Source organism: Hibiscus syriacus, unplaced genomic scaffold (genome assembly GCF_006381635.1).
Source record: "Hibiscus syriacus cultivar Baekdansim isolate YM2019G1 unplaced genomic scaffold, ASM638163v2 tig00110578_pilon, whole genome shotgun sequence".
Lineage (NCBI taxonomy): Eukaryota > Viridiplantae > Streptophyta > Magnoliopsida > Malvales > Malvaceae > Hibiscus > Hibiscus syriacus.
In genome coordinates this window covers 282,697-302,500 of record NW_024062789.1, presented here as the reverse complement: position 1 = coordinate 302,500, position 19,804 = coordinate 282,697, and the positions used below count along the sequence as shown (strand labels likewise).

At 34.2% G+C, this 19,804-nt stretch overlaps 1 protein-coding gene, 1 non-coding gene and 1 pseudogene across 3 annotated transcripts; 1 reads left to right on the top strand and 2 right to left on the bottom strand.

Moving 5' to 3' along the window:
* Nucleotides 1-765: 765 nt before the first annotated feature.
* On the bottom strand, nt 766-18,951 carry LOC120133335 (eukaryotic initiation factor 4A-10-like). Of its 2 annotated transcripts, XM_039149942.1 has the most exons (6): nt 18,678-18,950; nt 17,200-17,269; nt 16,953-17,059; nt 16,427-16,857; nt 15,685-16,329; nt 766-777 (listed from the first exon to the last, which is right to left on the bottom strand). In XM_039149942.1, exons 2-5 carry the CDS (start codon nt 17,265-17,267, stop codon nt 15,694-15,696), a joined length of 1,242 nt encoding a protein of 413 aa, XP_039005873.1. In that variant the 5' UTR covers nt 17,268-17,269; nt 18,678-18,950; the 3' UTR covers nt 766-777; nt 15,685-15,693. The 2 variants fall into 2 exon arrangements, with proteins under 2 accessions (XP_039005873.1, XP_039005872.1); XM_039149941.1 differs by lacking the exon at nt 766-777 and having other exon boundaries at nt 15,530-16,329; nt 18,678-18,951.
* On the top strand, nt 5,925-12,801 carry LOC120133336 (annotated as a pseudogene).
* LOC120133357 lies at nt 17,503-17,606 on the bottom strand. The gene has a single exon (XR_005517089.1). It is a non-coding gene; the product is annotated as a small nucleolar RNA snoR98 (small nucleolar RNA).
* Nucleotides 18,952-19,804: the final 853 nt, after the last annotated feature.

Genomic DNA, 19,804 nt, shown 5'->3' with positions numbered 1-19,804 from the left:
CTTTTTATCATGGCTTCCCCAATAGCAGTTGTCGGATCTAATTCTGAAATTTCACGACATATCGACTTCACCTTGTGAAAGTATTGGGCAACCGCCATGTCGCGTTGCGCCATTGATAGAAGTTCATTCTCAAGAAGTTGCAATTTTGTATCGTTCCTCTTCGAAAAAAGTGTAACAAAAGTGTCCCATGCTTCCTTTGGTGTTTTAGCATCCCGGATGTGCTCCAACATTTCTTCTTCAATTGTGGTCTTTAAAGCAAACATTGCTTTGCCTGCTTTAATTTTCCACTTTCGCAAGATTCCATTGGCATCTTCTGTCGCCGGTTGTGTAACTTCACCACCACCGACAACCTCCCAAAGGTCTTGACCTTGTAAGTATGACTCCATACATGTTGCCCACGTGTTGTAGTTTTTGTTGTTGAGCTTCTTGATTCCTCCAACTACTTGAAGATCACCCATCTTAACGGCAAGGCTTTGACTACACCGAACAAGCTTGAGTAACAAACGTGCATAGTACTAAATTACTCTAAACACAAAGAAGCTCCACAAGGTTTGTAATAACCTCGATAATAACTCAAGAAATATTTTCTGATGTGGAAGATCAGTTAAAAACTGCAGCCACAGAGCATACTCAGAATTTCAAGAGATCTTTAAAACGTGGCTCTGATACCAATTGTAGAATCAAAATAGAGTAAAAACTCTAATTGATCGAGAAGAAAAAAAAACTCTCTTTAGAATAATCTCACAAAATTGCTAAAGGGAAGAACTCTTAAGAAAGCTTTCAAATGCTTATAATTAAGCTTTGATTGTTGGATGATAAAACTCGAATACAAGTAGGGTATTTATAGGTTACAAAAAACAATCTAAACCACTCATTAAAATAAACATTAAATAATCTAAACCATTGAAATTAAAACATGAGAAAAATACTTAATTTTCACCTAACTAAATTGATGTAAGCAATGACATCAAAACTAAATTGATGTAAACAATGACATCAAATTAATTTAAATGTGAACATTTAAGCTAATATTGAATTTTCAACATATCTTCTCCCATCCATGTCAATGCCCAAGATAAGCAGGAGGTAGGGTTGAAGCCTTTTGGGTTTTTCAAACTTTGGGAAATGGGATTTTGTGTTTTTCCAGGCTTTTCCAACCACATTATATACCCGCCAACACCCTTGAGCTTTCTCTCACATTGCCATCATAATTAGTCAATCAACATCATCACCATTTGAGGGTTTTGAAGATATGCAGGGAAGGCTGTTTTGTTTTCTGTTGGCTCTTCAAATAGCAACGAGCAGGCCATTAGCACCAAACGACGGCATGGGTTCTCATCAACCAGGTCAGCTAAGCTAAAACCAATGATAATGTCTATCCACTTGCCTTAATTAGCTTATTACCGACATGTAATCACTGTTTGACAACATTAATATTTCCCCATTTTTATCAATCACAGGCCAGAAACCAGAGGCTTTACAAGTTTCCTTGAGCTCAAGAGAAACGTCTTTGCAGAGTTTGAAAAGCATGGAAAGGACTGGCGCTACAAAAAAAGAAGAGAATGGTGAAGGGGAGAGTAAGGTGGGGATTGGGTCGAGCCCTCCAAACTGTGAACACAAATGCTCTGGGTGCACCCCGTGTGAAGCCATTCAAGTGCCTACTACGACAAGCAAGCGAATCCATGTGGGTCTGCAATATGCAAATTATGAGCCCGAGAGTTGGAAATGCAAGTGTGGTCCGTCCTTTTACAGCCCATGAACTAAGCCACAATCGATCTTGATGTAAAAGCTGCTCACTGCTCTGAGTTCACCTTATTTTTCCTCTTTTAGTTTGATTCAGATGATTTCTTAACCATTTGTACAAAAAAAAATCTTAATTCAATTTGTCCCTGTTGCAATGCTCTGCTTGCAGATGATTTCCTAATATTTGACTGAATTCCAAGCCATTTTCACATTTGAGTAGTTGAGAATTTGAAACATGTACTTATAACATACATGTAGTAATTTGTTAATCTGGTTTTTATTTCCGTCTTTTGTCAATTTTTCGATCTTTTCTATCAATTATTTAGTAGTTTTTTTATTCAATTTTTTAGAGTTGTATTTGACATAATATCAACTGATTAAGATGCTATTTATTTATTATTTTATTGATTTGTCCTACTTTAGATCATCAAATGAATGTGAAAATACGATTTATATTCAAAATGAACCTAACTCTTAACCGCTAAATTTTAATTCTTAACTCTTAAAATATATAATTCTTAACTCTTAAAATATATAATTTTAAAATTTAAATAGAACATGTGATAATATTTAAACCATATTTATTATCATATGTCGTATTTAAATTTTAGTATTATCAACGGTGAATCCAAAATAAATATATAGGTTTGGTCAAATATAAATATAATAAAAAATATCTAACATAATTCACACATATTTTTAATTTAAAAATATAATAACAATTATATATGAATTAAATATAGAAAAATATATTAATTGGATCGATATATATTTTAACTTAATTCATATGTACTTTTATTTAGGGTAAACTATTTATTTGGGTACCCACCTATTACTTAATCTACGTTTTGGTCACCCAATTATTTTTTTAAATTATATTTAATGTTATATTTTTAGTTCTGTTTTGGTCACATGTCGTTAAAAATTTAACATTGATTCTATATAACATGATATTTTTTTAAATGGGGATCCCCATCGGGTAATCGAGGAAAACCGCGGGAAAACGGGTATCCCCGTTTAGCATAAACAGTTTTTCTCCGTCCTCGTCCCCGTTTAGCATAAACGGTTTTTCCTCTTCCCCGTTTAATTTGATTTTCGATTTTCCTCGTCGGGTTCAGATTTTTTTGCCACCCCTAATCTTATCTCTTCCACTTGCTTAGGGAACGAGTTTGATCTCATATAAGTTGCAACTCAAACAAACCATGTCCCCGACCCCGCCTTCAGTTTCCTTTTGCCTTGGACATGAAGCATTGGATTGCAGTAGCATCATGTCCTTGTCTTTTAAGGATTGAAGTTCTACCAGCCCTGGCCTGGACGGACAGTCGTGTCTTTTCTCGCGTGTTTTGTCTTTTAAGGATTGCAGTAGAACATTCAAAACCCATTCGAGGAGGTATTTTATTCATTTATTTTAAAGGAGAAAGTAAATAACTTTATTTGTAAAAGTGTCAATGAGTCTCGTCTCATCAACCACAGTGATTAATTGTTTAGAAATCCAACTTAATTCAAACCTTATTTTCAACTAAAATTATTTTATTATTACACCATAAAAAGTAAATTTTACTGCACAATTTAAAATAAATCTATATCGATATTTATATGTTTTAGAATTAAACTGTTTCTTTTTTTCGCATGATCAGAGTGTCTTTACAAGTATTATATTATAATTAATTAATTATAAGAGGATTCTTTTTTTGAAAATATATATTCTGATTGAATAGTTGTAAAATTGTAAAGAAAAAAAAACATAATCGAAATGCTTTTTTTGATAAAACTCAAAGTACTATTCAGAGAAATACACTCAAAGTATTATAATCTCACATTACCTAACGTAATTATTCAATATTAGTATTTTCATTACCTTTGTTCACAATATAAGAAACAAGTACACATATTACGTGCATGCATTATATACCGGGGTTTAAACGTTAGACCGAACAATTAAGTTCATTAATAACCTAGTTTGTCCTTTAAAGATAGTTCTGATTATTATTTTTAACTGATTTAACATTTTTTAATATTTTTATTTTTAAAAAATTAAGTAAGCCCATTAACTTAAAAAAATTAACCCTTGAAATTGACTAAAAAATCAATTTAGACAACACATCAAATCATCAATCATTAAAAATCATCACGTCAACATAACGATCAACACTAAAATTCTATATCGAGGAAACCCATTATTTTTTTAATTTAAAGTCCACGTTGATTTTTTTAGAAAAATATGAGGGCTTAAATACCATTAAATATTTTTCTACGAGTCAGATGTCCAAAAGGAATAATACAATGGGAAATTGGTCAAAGGCTGGATAAAATAACTTAGGATAAATTACTTATTTGGTCATCCACGTATTAATTAATTTATGTTTCAGTTATCTAATTATTTTTTTTAAATCATATATAATATTATATTTTGATTTTATTTTCCAGTCACTTGCCTTTAAAAAATTAATTGTAATACTATATGATATTTTTAAATCATTTTTCAATACTGACATGACATTATTTTACTGTGAAAAGTTTTTTTAATGGCATATGAGTATAATCTAATATTAGATATGATTTTAAAAAATATAATAATTGAGTGAACAAAAAAAATCTAAATAATAGGTGGACAAGTAAATAGAGAGTTTACCCAATAATTTATATATTCATATATATGATATATATTTTTCTCAAGCAGGCTGTAGCCTGCATTTAAGATGACCGATAAGAAAACGAATCATCGTGGGGAAAGGTAGGGGACTTCTTGTGGCGTCCCACATCGTACCCTATGTAAATATATTCTTATTATCATCGGTTGTGCCTTCGTCAATCACGGCCGTCTGATTTGTGAATTATTCGTGGAAGGGATTTTCAAATTCAATTTAATATTATTTTCCCCATGTTTCACTTTTGACCGCCCATTAAATAAATATTTCTAATGTCTAATTTGTCCCAAGGAAGCAGATTTGCAAACACGGTTATGATTTGTCCTTCTACCTAAATTAGACCCTAATAAAATATCACTGCACCGTATTTTTAATTAAAATAAAATTAATTTCAAAAACTTTAAGCAAAATATGTTTATTGATTTATCGAGATTTATTTATTAAAATATTTTATTTTATTTTGTAATAAAATCATTCTAATTATATTTTTAAAATTGTTTATCCCGACTAATAAAAGCTTAAAAGATTCATTTTTTTCATCAGGAAACGAAAAATATATTAATAGAATAATTAATAAATTAAATAGTATATAGTACTAAATATTTGAATATTTTATAACTACTATCGAATAATTATATTTTCTTACCAGTAATTTATGGTGTCTTAACACACCATACATCAAACTGTGAAGGGCCCCTTTAACAAAAATCACGGTAATTTAATCACTTTAAGCGTACGATAGATAGTGTTAACAAACTGCTAAACTAAAAATTAAGCATTGGTTTAATTTAAAAATTAACTTAATTTATTGAGCAATACAATTAATTATTTCATGTTGAGTTCCTAATAGTTATGAAATCAAGGTAAATCCACTAACTGCCTAAAATCTTACTTACGATGTTCAATCCATTTTTTAAGGTCATTCAAACCAATTGGGTCAGATAATACATAAATGATCATTAAATTAATTAAAAGGGTAATGTGCACAAATGATCGTTAAATTAATTAAAAATATTGTTGGACGTTAAAATTTTAAAAATTATTTTATAATCATTAAACTTAATAAATCTTTATAAAATAATCACTAAACTTACAAATTATCATAAAATAATGATTAAATCTATCAAACTATTACAAAATAATCTTTGAATTTATTAAAATTTATAAAAAATTTAATGATCATTTAATAATAATTTAATTATAATTTTATAACTTATAAAATGTCAGTGACTAAAAAGTAATTTTTATTCAGTTTAATTATCTATTTTTGTACTTTAAAATAAAAAGAATCGAAAAGACTGAGCAGAATGTCTGCCACGTAGGACAGCAAACGTTAGAAAAAGATTGTTTCTTAGTTGGCTGCTTCAATTTATATATATAAATATCCAAAGCACTGCCATGTCAACTTGGAAAAATAGAAAATAACCAAAGAAGAACAAAAGGCAAAATAAAAAGAGTTTTTTCAAGTATTTATTTAAAGAAGGAAAGGACTGTCAGTGATTCAGAGAGAGAGAGAGAGACAGAGAGAATCTGTTTGGCTTAAGCCTAAAACCCTGGCTTTATATCTCTCTCTAGATTATCTCCCTTAATCAAATTTTTTTTCCAACAAACTCTCACTGTGTTTCTCATTCCATTGCTTGATCTGCAAATCGTATTTTCTACCATTTTAAATGGTTTTTGCCAATGCCTTTTTCTAATTTGTTACAATTTGGTGTTGAAGATGATCCGGCCTCCAGATTCAAGGTACCTATTTTATTATTTAATATTTTTATTCTGGACATCCCTTTTCTTCTTCAGTTTCTTTTCACCCCTTGAAATTCTTGCTTTGCTAAAGTTTTAGGAAACTTGGACCATCTGGGTTTTCTCTCTTCACTCAAATATCAATGATCTGCTCACTTGCTTTCCAAGGTTTAGCTCGGGCAGCGTCTCCTTTGTTTTTCATAATATGGTTAGCTGTTTGTTTGGATATTTTTAGTGAAGTAGAGAATTGGGTTTGAGATTCTTTTTCTCATCTGCCGAATTTAATATTCTTATGTTGAATTCAGGATTTTTTGTTTTCCGTTTTGAATTGACATTAAGGGTTCTTTTAGCCTTCCCCAATTTTTAGCTTTCTCCAATGTAGATTTGTTCTCATCTTTTTTTTTCAACTCTTTGTTCACTAAACTCTTGCAGTTCATAAGATTTTCAAATCTCGGTGATGTGGAATATTGAATGCAATTCAAGTATGGCATAAAACGAAAAAAAAAATCAGAAGGCTTATGCTTTTATAATTTGATATATATATGTAACTTAAATCGTCATAAGATTCAATTTATAACTATTAGTTATGTACTCATGTTTGCATTTTTTTCCTTGTGAAATCAGTTCATAAAGCAAGGAAAATTTTTAGTGAGTTTCTGCATTAAAATCCACCAGTGGAGGCTAGATCTTGGAATTCTCTTTGTTTGACGGTTGTGCGCTTGTTTCCTTTAAAGCTTGATCCTGAGAGATGGCTCTGGGTAGGAGAAGAGCAAGGCTCAGGGGGAGTCATCTCTACACGTTCTCATGTTATAAGCCAAGTGCTACTGATGAAGGGCCACATTCTATCGACGGGCAGGGGTACTCAAGAGTTGTGCACTGCAACCAACCTCATATGCACAAGTAAAAACCTTTTAAATATCGATCAAATTACATATCGACCACCAAGTATAATTACATCACTTTCTTACCAAAAGCTTTGTATGAACAATTCCACCGAGTTGCCAATTTGTACTTTCTCGGAGCTGCAATTCTTTCACTTACTCCTCTTACGCCATTTTCTGCCTTGAGCATGATTGCTCCCTTGGCATTTGTTGTAGGGCTTAGCATGGCCAAGGAAGCTTTGGAGGATTGGCGCAGGTTTATGCAAGATATGAAGGTTAATAGTCGGAAAGTAAAAGTTCATAAGGGGGAAGGTGTTTTTGGAAATAAGTCATGGCAGAAGGTTCGGGTTGGTGATGTGGTGAGAGTGGAGAAGGATCAGTTTTTTCCAGCTGATTTATTACTCTTGTCATCGAGCTGTGAGGATGGAATTTGCTACGTAGAGACTATGAATTTAGATGGTGAGACAAACTTGAAGGTAAAGCGAGCGTTGGAGGTAACCTTGCCTTTGGATGAGTATGAGGCTTTTAAGAAATTCACAGGAACAATTAAATGTGAAGATCCCAACCCGAACCTTTAACCTTCATTGGTAATTTTGAATATGATCGTCAAGTTTTTGCTCTTGACCCCAGCCAAATTCTCCTTCGAGATTCGAAGCTGCGTAATACAGCTTTTGTCCATGGAATTGTGATTTTCACTGGCCATGATAGCAAATTGATGCAGAATCCCACAAAGTCTCCTTCAAAGAGGAGCAGAATAGAAAGGAAAATGGATTATATAATATATGTTCTTTTCAGCCTCCTTGTAGTGATCTCTTTGATCAGTTCTATTGCCTTTGCTGTGAGAACAAAGTACTACATGCCAGACTGGTGGTATCTGCAACCCCAGAATACTGATGATTATTATAATCCCAATAATCCTGGAGTGTCGGGGGTTTCCCATCTGGTGACTGCCCTCATACTTTATGGCTATTTAATACCTATTTCACTTTATGTTTCAATTGAGGTAGTGAAGGTTTTGCAAGCATCCTTTATCAATAAAGACATACAAATGTATGATGAAGAAACTGGGAATCCCGCTCAAGCTCGGACATCAAATTTAAACGAGGAGTTGGGCCAGGTTGATACAATCCTTTCAGATAATACAGGCACTTTGACCTGCAATCAGATGGATTTTCTCGAATGTTCGATTGCTGGTACTGCATATGGTGTGTGCTCTAGTGAAGTTGAACTTGCGGCTGCACAACAGATGGCTAATGACTTTGAGGATCGTGATGCTGAAAGATCAGCTGGTTACAGGCAAAAAAGCAAGCAGCAAGAAATTGAACTTGAGACTTTTGTTACTTTGAAAGATGAAAAGGATTGGAAATCACCCATAAAAGGGTTTAGCTTTGAGAACTGCCGGATCATGAAAGGGAACTGGTTGAAAGAGCCTAGTGCAGACATCATTATGTTATTTTTCAGAATACTAGCAGTTTGTCACACTGCTATTCCTGAGCTGAATGAAGAGACCGGCAGTTGTACTTATGAAGCAGAATCACCTGATGAAGGAGCCTTTCTAGTTGCAGCAAGAGAATTTGGTTTTGAGTTTTTTTTAAAAGAACTCAATCAAGTGTGTTTGTCCGTGAAAAATATTCTGATTCTGGAGAAGCAATTGAAAGGTGAGGATACTAATCCCCAATGTTTGTGCTCTCTGCTAATATCCTGAGTTTCTATTGTTTTAGCATCTTAATGGTCTTCTTGGCATCTTGTAGGGAGTTCAAAATTCTTAATATGTTGGAATTTACTAGCAAAAGAAAGCGGATGAAAGTAATTGTAAGGGATGAAGATGGGCAAATTCTTCTCCTTTGTAAAGGTGCCGACAGGTTAGCCTCTATATCCTTTTAACCTCTTTAAGGTATTAACAGATCTATAGGGTAAGGTAGCATACTCCAATCAGTTCATTCAACGGTCTGGTGATTTGTTTTTTGACTTATATATTGTTCCGCCTTTTGGTGCAGCATTATTTTTGATCGGTTTTCAAAGAATGGAAGGTTGTATCAGGAAGATACCAGTAAGCATTTAAATGAGTACGGTGAAGCTGGATTGCGTATGTTGGCTCTGGCTTATAGAAAGCTCGAGGAGTCTGAGTATTCTGCTTGGAACAATAAATTTCAGAAAGCAAAAACTTCTATTGGGACTGATAGACATTGCTTGAAAAGGTCGCAGATATGATTGAAAGGGATTTGATTCTCATTGGTGCTACTGCCGTGGAAGACAAATTGCAGAAGGGGGTATGTGTTACCTTGCTTGCTTTCTCTAAGAAACTTATATTTTGGTTTACATCAACCTGTTTTAACTTCTCTTGATTTCAGGTACCCCAATGTATTGATAAACTTGCACAAGCTGGTCTGAAGATCTGGGTTTTGAAGGGGGACAAGATGGAAACTGCTATAAATATAGGGTCTATCTCTTGCCATTTAATATTAGGCTATCCCTTTTACCTCTTTAGGGAACCTGAAATTGATTTTCTCAGTGGAAAGTTGTTCATGAAAGCAATTTAGTGAAAGTTTCTTTTTCTTTATGCAGATTTTCTTGCAGTCTTCTAAGGCAAGGCATGAAGCAGATATGTATTACATCAATTAGTTCGGACGCCAAAAATGTATATATTTCTTTGTGAAAGAGGACTGGAACTTTTTCCCCCTAAGGTATTTGATTTCATCAGATGCATTGTTTCCTTTTGTTGCTGATCAGGTGATCAAGGAGAACATATTGTTGCAAATTACCAATGCTTCGCAAATGATCAAACTAGAAAAAGATCCACATGCTGCATTTGCATTGATCATTGATGGAAAGAACCTTGCATATGCCCTGGAAGATGATATGAAAGAGCAATTCCTAGGCTTAGCAGTTGAGTGTGCATCTATCATATGCTGTCGCGTGTCTCCCAAGCAGAAGGCTTTAGTAAGATTTCTATTTCTTTTCCTTTCATTTCCTCCTAGACTTTTCTAAGTTTTCAAAGGATCAAATTGGGGTTCCTAGCCAAGTATCCTAAATTCCCTATACAGGAGGATCTGCTTATTGGGGATCCATCACTTGCTGATGGTATTTCTGTTCCTAAACCTAAGGATTTTTCTGTGATTTGCTGGCTCCTCCCTCCAGTTGATTTCTTGAAGATGAATGTTGATGGAGCTGTGAGGTTAAATGACTCGGTGGGAGGTATTGGAGGCATTTTAAGGGACTGGAATAGCAGCACTCTTCTAACTTTTTCAGAGAATATTGGTCAAGGTTCCCCATCAGTTGCTGAATTAAAGGCTATTAAAAGAGGCATTGAAATTTTTTTGGCATCATGTTGGTCTGCAGTTAGTAGGTTGGTTGTCGAGAGTGATTGTAAGTCAGCAGTGGAGTGGATCCATTCCCCGTCTTTGGCTCCAGTTTTCATCTTGCCTCTAGTTAAAGAAATTTTGTTGATCCTTTCCGAAAAGGTGGTGTTAATTAGGTTGATTCCAAGGGCTTGTAATGGGGAGGCAGATAGTTTAGCAAAGAAGGGGATTGGTTGATTGTATGATTTTGGTTGTATGTTTTTATTTCTGTGGTTAGTAGGATTTTGAAGTAGGTGAAGTTGTTAAGTCTTATGTAATCTCTTCCAGTGTAATTGTTAAGTCTTATGTAATTCTGGTATACTAATAAAATGAGGCACTCTTTTCCTCCCTCCATTACTTGATCCTTTCTGTTAGGAAAGGGTTATCTATGAGGGAGGTTTTTAATGAGGCCTCCTATTTCTATAAAAAAAAGGATCAAATTGGATGATATTCCTGATAATGGAGATTTTATCTTGAATTCTAATGATTGAGTACTTTTTTTTTGTACCAGGTGACAAGATTAGTGAAAGAAGGAACTGGGAAAACCACCTTAGCAAATGAAGTTGGAATGATTCAAGAAGCTGACATTGGAGTCGGCATCAGTGGTGTGGAAGGCATGCAGGTTGTTAACGAACTCTTCTGTACTGATAGTAGCAAATGAATCTTTTATATAGTTTTACATTAAGGATGTTCCTTATTTATGAATTTAGAGGAGAGATTATCTCATTGGCAATGGGCTTTAAATGGGAGTTTGCTCGTTTGGCCCTTTGCTGAGTTTGTGATAAATATTTTGAGCTCAATGATTCTTGTTAGCTGCACTTTGGTTCAGTTAGTAAATAGATGACCTTAGCAGTTTACACAACCATCCTCTTTGGGAGATAAAATATTGTTAGGTTTCTTTTGACTCATAGGAGCAATAACTGGATAAATGTTCATAATGTAATTATTAACTATATTGAAAGCTTTAGCTATCTTTATATGACTCTTCTTAAGACAACTTATTTCCGCATGTTTGTGAATTACCAATAAATTGTTCCCTTTTGCAGGCTGTAATGGCCAGTGACTTCTCCATTGCCCAATTTCGTTTCTTGGAAAGACTTCTTGTTGTCCATGGACATTGGTGTTATAAGAGGATTGCACAGATGGTAATATCAACAGATTGTCTAAACTAATGTTTCATTTTGTTGTACATTTTTATCTCGATCATCTCCTATTTTTGTTCCAATTTGACCGGTATTTTTTTATTCAGGTTTGCTATTCCTTCTACAAAAACATAGCATTTGGCCTCACGCTCTTCTACTTTGAGGCATTCACAGGCTTTTCCGGACAATCAGTGTATGATGACTGGTACATGTTATTCAATGTTGTTCTTACCTCATTGCCTGTGATCTCACTAGGAGTGTTTGAGCAAGATGTTTCTTCCGAGGTCTGCTTACAGGTTAGTCTGCAGAGGTTTCTTTTATTAGCAATTCATCAATGTTGCTGGTGACTTCCTTTGTAACGATTAGCCTACTTCTGTTGCAGTTTCCTGCATTATATCAGCAAGGACCTAGAAATTTGTTTTTCGACTGGTATAGGATACTCGGGTGGATTGGCAATGGTCTATATTCCTCCTTTATCATTTTCTTCCTCGATATTATCATCTTTTATGACCAAGCTTTCCATTCTGGAGGCCAGACGGCTGGTATGGCTGCTTTGGGAACAACAATGTTTACTTGCATCATTTGGGCTCTTAATTGCCAGATAGCACTCACGATTAGCCACTTCACATGGATTCAACACTTCTTGATATGGGGCAGCATTTCAGCTTGGTATTTGTTTCTCCTTGTTTACGGCATGGTATCTCCCACTATCTCTGGTAATGCCTATCGAATTCTAGTGGAAGCTCTCGCTCCGGCACCCATCTATTGGTTAGCCACCCTTTTAGTAACTGTTGCGTGCAATCTTCCATGCATGGCCCATATATCTTTCCAAAAATGTATCAACCCAATGGATCATCATATCATCCAAGAGATCAAGTTCTACAAGAAAGATGTTGAGGATCAAAACATGTGGTCTCGGGAGCGATCAAAGGCAAGACAGGAAACCAAGATTGGGTTAACAGCACGTGTAGATGCAAAGATCTGACAATTAACAGGGAAGTTGCAAAGAAAGCATATGTCTTCGGAACTGCAGAGTCCAAATCGCCTATCATAGCATTGCTCATGAATTTTGTTACCTTTTGGAGATTTTTAGGGTCATTTTTCCGGGCCCTTTACGGTTCATTTTTTTTAATTATTATTGTTATTCATTTGCCTATCATTTTATAGGTTATAAGTACCATTCATTATACACAGGCCTTTGGTATGTAAGCTACTAGACACCCATAAGAGTTTAGGGTTACTCTGTATAATGTACAATGTTGAAACTGTTGATGTAAAGAGAGAGAAAAAAGGGTTTGAACCGTGTCAATCTTGTGTTTTGATCTTGTATTGTTCATAGACTTTAGTGCATATTTGTATGTTTTTTTAATTGTATTCTACAGTTCATAACATTGCATCATAAGTTTGGGTTTTGACTGCAGTTTGGTAAGTTTTGGTCAGACCCAATCAGTATTTAAAACAGAAGAGAACCCCCGCTAGTATATAATACAGCTACTTTAATATCTCTCAAGTACCTTTTAAAAAACTTAATTCCATTACCGCTTGGGAAAAGCTTGTGATTTTCAAATTGGTGTTCATATTCTTTTAAAACTTTATCAACATCATAAGTTATTTCATTGGAATAGGTTATCACTATTGAGCAATAAGTTGTTAAAGTTGAATGCAATAATATTGAATGTTAAAAGTTCACAATTCCTCTGGCAAAACCTTTAATGTTTGGCAGTGAATGTTAAAAGATCTTAACAGTTATACAGGTAGAACCTTTTATGCTTTACTGATTTACTGTATAAAATATAAATCTATGAAACATCAGTTCAGATTAAAAATTTTATGATGTGCTTGTATTTATTGCAGAGAAAATAAAAATCTTACAGGAACAACAAGATATACAAGCATACTCCACCTTGGAGTTGGTACGATAACATGGAGAGTAATTGTGTACTTGCATCATCCATAATTGAACGGACTGTATTCGATTTCGTAGAAGCTTATGAAAATTTCAGAGAGAGAGAATAGCAGGGGATCACCTCCAGCCATAGACAAAAGTGTTTTTGATCCACATAAACCTTGTAGGCAGCAACCCTCAGAGACCCTTTCATCTTGCCTTCAACCGCATAAACCTTGCAGGCAGCAACCCTCTTCTTCCTCTGCAGCTCCGGATCATTGAATCTCCAGGTCTTCGAAGAAGAGCTCTTGCTTTTCTTCATCTTCATCTAATTTGGTTGAACACAGTTGGCGTAGTTGGCACTGTAACATCTGAGGTTTTGCATGTTACTTGGACCTACTTCGTGGTAATTCTCCATCTACATATCTCCATCCCTGTATGACTTGGACCTAAATCCTTCCATTAAACAAACAAATGTATGGATTTTGCTGGAAAAAACTGCAATGGTTGAGATTTGAACATGAAGTTGAGGCAGTGAAGGAAATAAAATAGCTATGGTAAGTGGAAACAGCTCAATTGGGGGTGTACTTTTAGGCTGTAGTTAGTCTACCGGTTATTTATATTTTAATAAATTACACCATAAGTCATTCTATTATTCATAAGATTGTAAATATGTTATCTAATTTAAAAAAGTATAAACAAGTTATTTGATTAATTGACTATTACAAACAAGTTATGAGCAGTTCAATATTAGTTGTTAAACGTAAAGTATTTTACTCGTTAAAACATATTAGGTTTTAAAAAAAGTTAAGGTTGTTATCCAATTAGTTGATTGTAATAATGTCATGTGTACCATTGTCTATAATCATATAAGTGTCTGATGATCTTAAATTTTATTGTAAAATTCACATTGATTTTCTCACTCAATTCATCAAATTAGAATAATGAAAATCTCACTCAAAAGTTATAAAATCACCTCAAAACTTTCATATAGACGTTCGTCGTTGTATACTGTCCATTGTTAGATGATCTATGTCTTAAAATATGTTCTTCCTTTTATCAGTGACAGTTTTCATAACGTTCAAATGATTAAATAGAATTTTAGATCTTTGAGACCTTCAAGATCTTAAATAAGTTCTCTTTTATGATTTTATTTTTTATTAGTTAACTCATTTATGACTTTTTCAAATTAAATAATTTATTTATAATTTTATTAACAATTAAACAATTTATTTGTAATTTAATTAATAATGAGATGATCAGTTACCTAATTTACTCAATAATAAAATCATCTAACGGTTCCTTTTAAAATTATATTTTAACGATAAAAAATACATTTGTAAAAATCGATTGTTTGAAGAATTTAATTTATAATTTATTAAAATTAGAAAACGCATGTGTAACTTTATCTGTAGCGTTGCTTTCCGTGGGTGTGAGTTAGTGAAGAGATGTGACAATTTCTACTTTATATTCACTCGTTCACGCTCCATGCCTCCAAAGCACGAGGAATAAGCCATTGATGTGGATCTGACACGTGTAATACTGTCAATTTTTTACTTTTAAAAAAGTAAAATAAAAATAACGAGCGTGTGGACGGGGAGGACATTCTCTGATGTTGACATTGAGTGGCTTGGGAAGTGCAGAGCTACTGTGGTAAAGACGGACAAGTGGATCATGTTTTGAATGCCCAATCCATATTTGACACGTACTGCTATAGCCAATTCCCTCTCAAAACTCAAATACTGTAAATCAAACTCTCAACACATTAGCCATCCAAGTTGACAAGTACTTATATAAAGTTACCGAGGACAACTCCTTTGATATTTCCATATAAACAACGATTATAAATTCCTTTCTTCACCAAAACAACACAAAATCATAGAGGAAATTACTCTAAACGAATCTCCCACCATCATCTCTTCGCACATTCACTTTTAGTGATTGGATTAATCTATTCTGAAATCACCGACTCCATGAAAATGAAACCCATTGTTTACTGGTGAGGCCATTGTCTCGTTATTTAATCACTTCAACTGAAATAAAATATTATATGCAAGTGAAGAGGCTTCCACCAACTTAAACAATCTAAGTGACATCAGCGGTGAGTAATTTATATTTAACATAAAACCCACTGCAATCATCATTATGCAGCAAATGTGCAGGACCCATACCATTAAAATGGTCAAATATGTTGAGGAACACCATTAACTTAACACACTATAAAGCAAAACAAACAATAAGAGTGCACGCTGAATACGACTTTGCAAAGACAACAAAACGCTTTGCCTCAAACAATGGTTAAAAAACGTAACCTTATCAAAGGAGATCGGCAACGTTTGATGGCAGCTCCTCGATTATCACATTGTAGAACTTCTGGATGTCATACAGCATTCTTTCATCATCATTCGTCACAAAGTTAATAGCCACACCTTTTCTTCCAAACCTTCCACTTCGTCCTATTCGGTGGAGGTAGTTTTCTGGTTGAGTCGGCAGATCATAGTTTATAACAAGGGAGACTTGCTGCACATCAATACCACGAGCAAGGAGATCAGTTGTGATGAGAACACGAGAAGAACCAGAGCGGAATTCTCGCATGATGATATCACGAGTATTCTGATCCATGTCTCCATGGGTTGCGGAAACTGTGTGGTCACGGCTACGCATCTTGTCAGTAAGCCAGTCAACCTTGCGTCGAGTGTTCACAAAGATGACACTCTGTGTGATGGCAAGGGTCTCATAGAGATCACAAAGGGTTTCAAGCTTCCAATCCTCCTTTTCAACATTCACATAAAACTGTTTGATACCCTCAAGGGTGAGCTCATCACGCTTAACCAAAATTCTCACAGGTTTGTTCATGAACTTCCTAGTGATTTCAAGGGCTTCAGGTGGCATTGTAGCAGAAAATACTCCAACCTGAATCTTAGATGGCAGCAGTTGGAAGATATCGTAGATCTGATAAACATGTCATTATTAGAGCACAAAATATAAAAAAAAACACAATGATATCCAAATCAAGAATCACTTGAAGGGAGGATAAAAAATAACAAACCTGATCCTTAAAACCACGGGAAAGCATTTCATCAGCCTCATCCAGGACAAACATCTTAATATAATCTGGGCGAAGTGACTGCCTCCTCAACATATCAAAGACACGACCAGGAGTGCCGACAACAACATGAACACCACTTTGAAGAATGCGCTGATCCTCGCGAACACTTGTACCACCAACACATGCGTGGACCTTAACACCAAGGTAATCACCAAGTGCCCGCATTACCTTCTCAATCTGTTGTGCCAACTCCCTAGTGGGTGCCAAAACCAGAGCCTGACATTGGACGATACCATAATCAAGTTGCTGTAAAATTCCAGAGCAGAAAGTAGCTGTCTTCCCAGTTCCAGACTGTGCCTGCTGAATAACATCAAGACCCTTGCAAAATGGAACAATACCACGTTGCTGAATTGCGGAAGGCTTCTCAAAACCTTGGATGATATTTTGGACAAAAGAATAAGAAATCAGCATAAATTTAGCAAAAACAACCTGTAGAAAGAGGTCCTAAAAGTGGCAGATCACATACCATATGCATAGATACCCCTCAGAAGGTTCTCTTGAAGTCCCATAGCATCAAAACTGTCATGAACTTCATCATAACTTGTGAAAAAATCATCTCCATCAGTTTGGAGCCTGTGCCATTTGAATTTTTAACCAGAAATAAGAATCAACAAGTTGTAAACCAAATAGCAATAACCCCCCTCACTAAAAATGAGGAAAAAAAAACATATGCAAAGGGTAGATATTATGCAATCTATAAAGCAGAAACTTACAACTCAGTCATTTTCTGATCATATTGGCGAGCATCAAATTGGGATCCTTCCAGTACCAAACCTGCCATGACTGTGCAGAGGGAAGAAAGAATAAACTTATATGTTTACATGATCCTCCAAATTGAGACCATAGATTTCAGATTAAAAGATACAGTAGGTTACTTCTAAATTCCATTAAGCAGTATTCGGATAAAATCACTATGTTGTATAGTAGTATATAACCACCAAAAGATATAATCTCCAAGAAGTAATATTGAAAGTTTTTAATGACGTTGAAGGCCAGAGATTTTTTCCATATTGAGAAGATGTAACAGAAGAGCCAAACTTGCACACCAAGGGAAAGAAGCACAAGCATTATCTTCTGATTTAGTATTTGGAGAAGATATACAAAGAGACATATGGTTATCTGATATTTGGATCACAAACCCTTTATCACCAGACACCATATTGCCTGTCTTTCCAAAATTCACTCAGGGCCAAGAGCTTGGAAGAAAGGTTTAACACTGTTATTACCAAAAACCTAAATATTTCTACATAAGACACGTACTGAAAGCACTGTCTCAGCCCTCAGGCGCACCAAATCATCAGTTAAAAGTAGTTAAATAGATAATAAACATTATTCATTAACAATACATCCTTTCTATATATAGATAGGTTTATTGATGAACAACCCTCGATTACTATTGACATAAGTAACTTATTCAGTATGAAGGGTTTGGTAAAGAAAGTGGGGTTAGTTAATACAAATGTTAGAGCCGTTGTCTAACTCTAATCCATTCAAACAGTGAGACAAATACACCTTTCAACTTAGATCACCAATACCCCATATGTTAAAACTCAGCCTCATAATTACACCATCCAGTAGCATTAAAACTGAACTAGCATCGGGCATTTAGCATCATAAATCAATAATGCTTTGCTTTTCCTTTACCATCAATCATCTTACTCAACTAATTATAAGATACCATACCCAGAGCTGGAAGCTGCAATGTTAATAGTTAAGATCTGTTTACAATAAGCACACAAACCAAAAGCATTACATAGAGAGAAGTTCCGATAACAAAAACCTTTCAAAATTTCTACACTTTGGAATCTAAGATACAAATGAGAACTATTTTTTCTTCTTTCCTATTATATATCCAACAATTTTCTTCTTTTCAGGAACAAACTTAGCAGAAGAGTCTAAAATTTGTTAATTTCTCAAATCTCGAAGAACAAAGAAAAATAACCAACTTTTCAAGGGAAAAGGAACACAAAATCATCTACGTGAACTAATCAATCTAAAAAAAATAACCCAAAAATATACAATTAAAACAGATCAAACCCAGATCCCAAACAGTAAAACTAGATATCATTAACATGAAAACATATCCAACAAAAAGAAACTAAAACCGCAAACAGAAGGAATTCAATCAATCAAAACTAGAACACCTGATGATACAAAATAAAAAGGAACAAAAATAGGAAGAGAGAGCAACCTTGAAGCTGATGAAAAGAGCAAAGAGCAAAGAGAAAAGGAGAAAAGGGGGGAAAGAGTGTATTAGGGATGGGAAAGTGGGTTTGTTGAAGAGAGGGGGGAAAGGGGTAGTTTTATTAGAGCCTTTTTCGGTTGATATTTATGGGGGGAGATAGGGTTTTCCCAACCTCGGATCTGCGCCGTGGAGTTTTGAGAGCAAAACCTAAAGAGTGAAGAGAGCGTCGATAGCAAACGCAAAGCAAATCAAGCAATATAAAGCGTTTGAGTGTCGTTTCTCTTTTAGGTTTTAATTGTTTGATGGATCATGGATGTCTCATATCCGTATCCTACTTGCTACTTCCACGGTTCTAATCCTACATCCCTACTGATTTCCCCTCTTTGCCCTTCATTTTCTTTCTTTGTTACAATTAAGGACTACAACTTGGGTTTAAGAAGTCAAATCCCTAAATCCATCGAGCGATTTCGAGTTCGAGCAACGATCTCCACATAATGCGTGCATTCATTATCAATAGATTGAGATAAATTCTAAATATCCCTAGATTTGTTTGGTGTTTACAATTCGACTAGTTTCGTCAAATTTTCTTTAATAACAAATCTAATAATTGATTTATAATTACATAATTATATATATATATATATTAAATTATAGTTAATGTAAGATTAAAAATGAAAATAAATTTTATATTTTAAATTTAATTTAATATATTTTTACATTTATAATTTAATGATTATATATAATTATTAAATTGAGTAATTTTAACTTAATTAGTAACTGTACGAACTAATTTACCTCATTGGTTAAAGGAATAGTTATTATTTTTTAATGTCATTGGTTCGAGTACCAGTGACTACAAGGGTGATTTAGTTTTCATTATCAAATGATTGATAGTATTTAGAACTTTTACTACTTTATAATCACTTTAGCTTAATAAAAAAACTTAATTAATAATTTTAACTTTTTATTTAAAAATAAAACGCGTGACTTATTTAATTTTTCTAGTTACTTTGTTGGATAAATTATACCATTGGTCACTTAACTATTGTCTCTTATCATTTTGATCATCCTTTTTAAAATTTTGTCAATCAAGTCACCTAATTATTTAAATGCTTTCAATCAAGCTACTTGTT

Coding starts and splice junctions, on each gene's coding strand:
- LOC120133335 (XM_039149941.1), bottom strand. CDS start 17,267: ATGGCAGGTTTGGTACTGGAAGGATCCCAATTTGATGCTCGCCAATAT. Junction 16,858..16,952: donor GAGGGGTATCTATGCATATG/GTATGTGATCTG, acceptor ATATCATCCAAG/GTTTTGAGAAGCCTTCCGCA. Junction 16,330..16,426: donor CCCGTGGTTTTAAGGATCAG/GTTTGTTATTTT, acceptor CATGTTTATCAG/ATCTACGATATCTTCCAACT.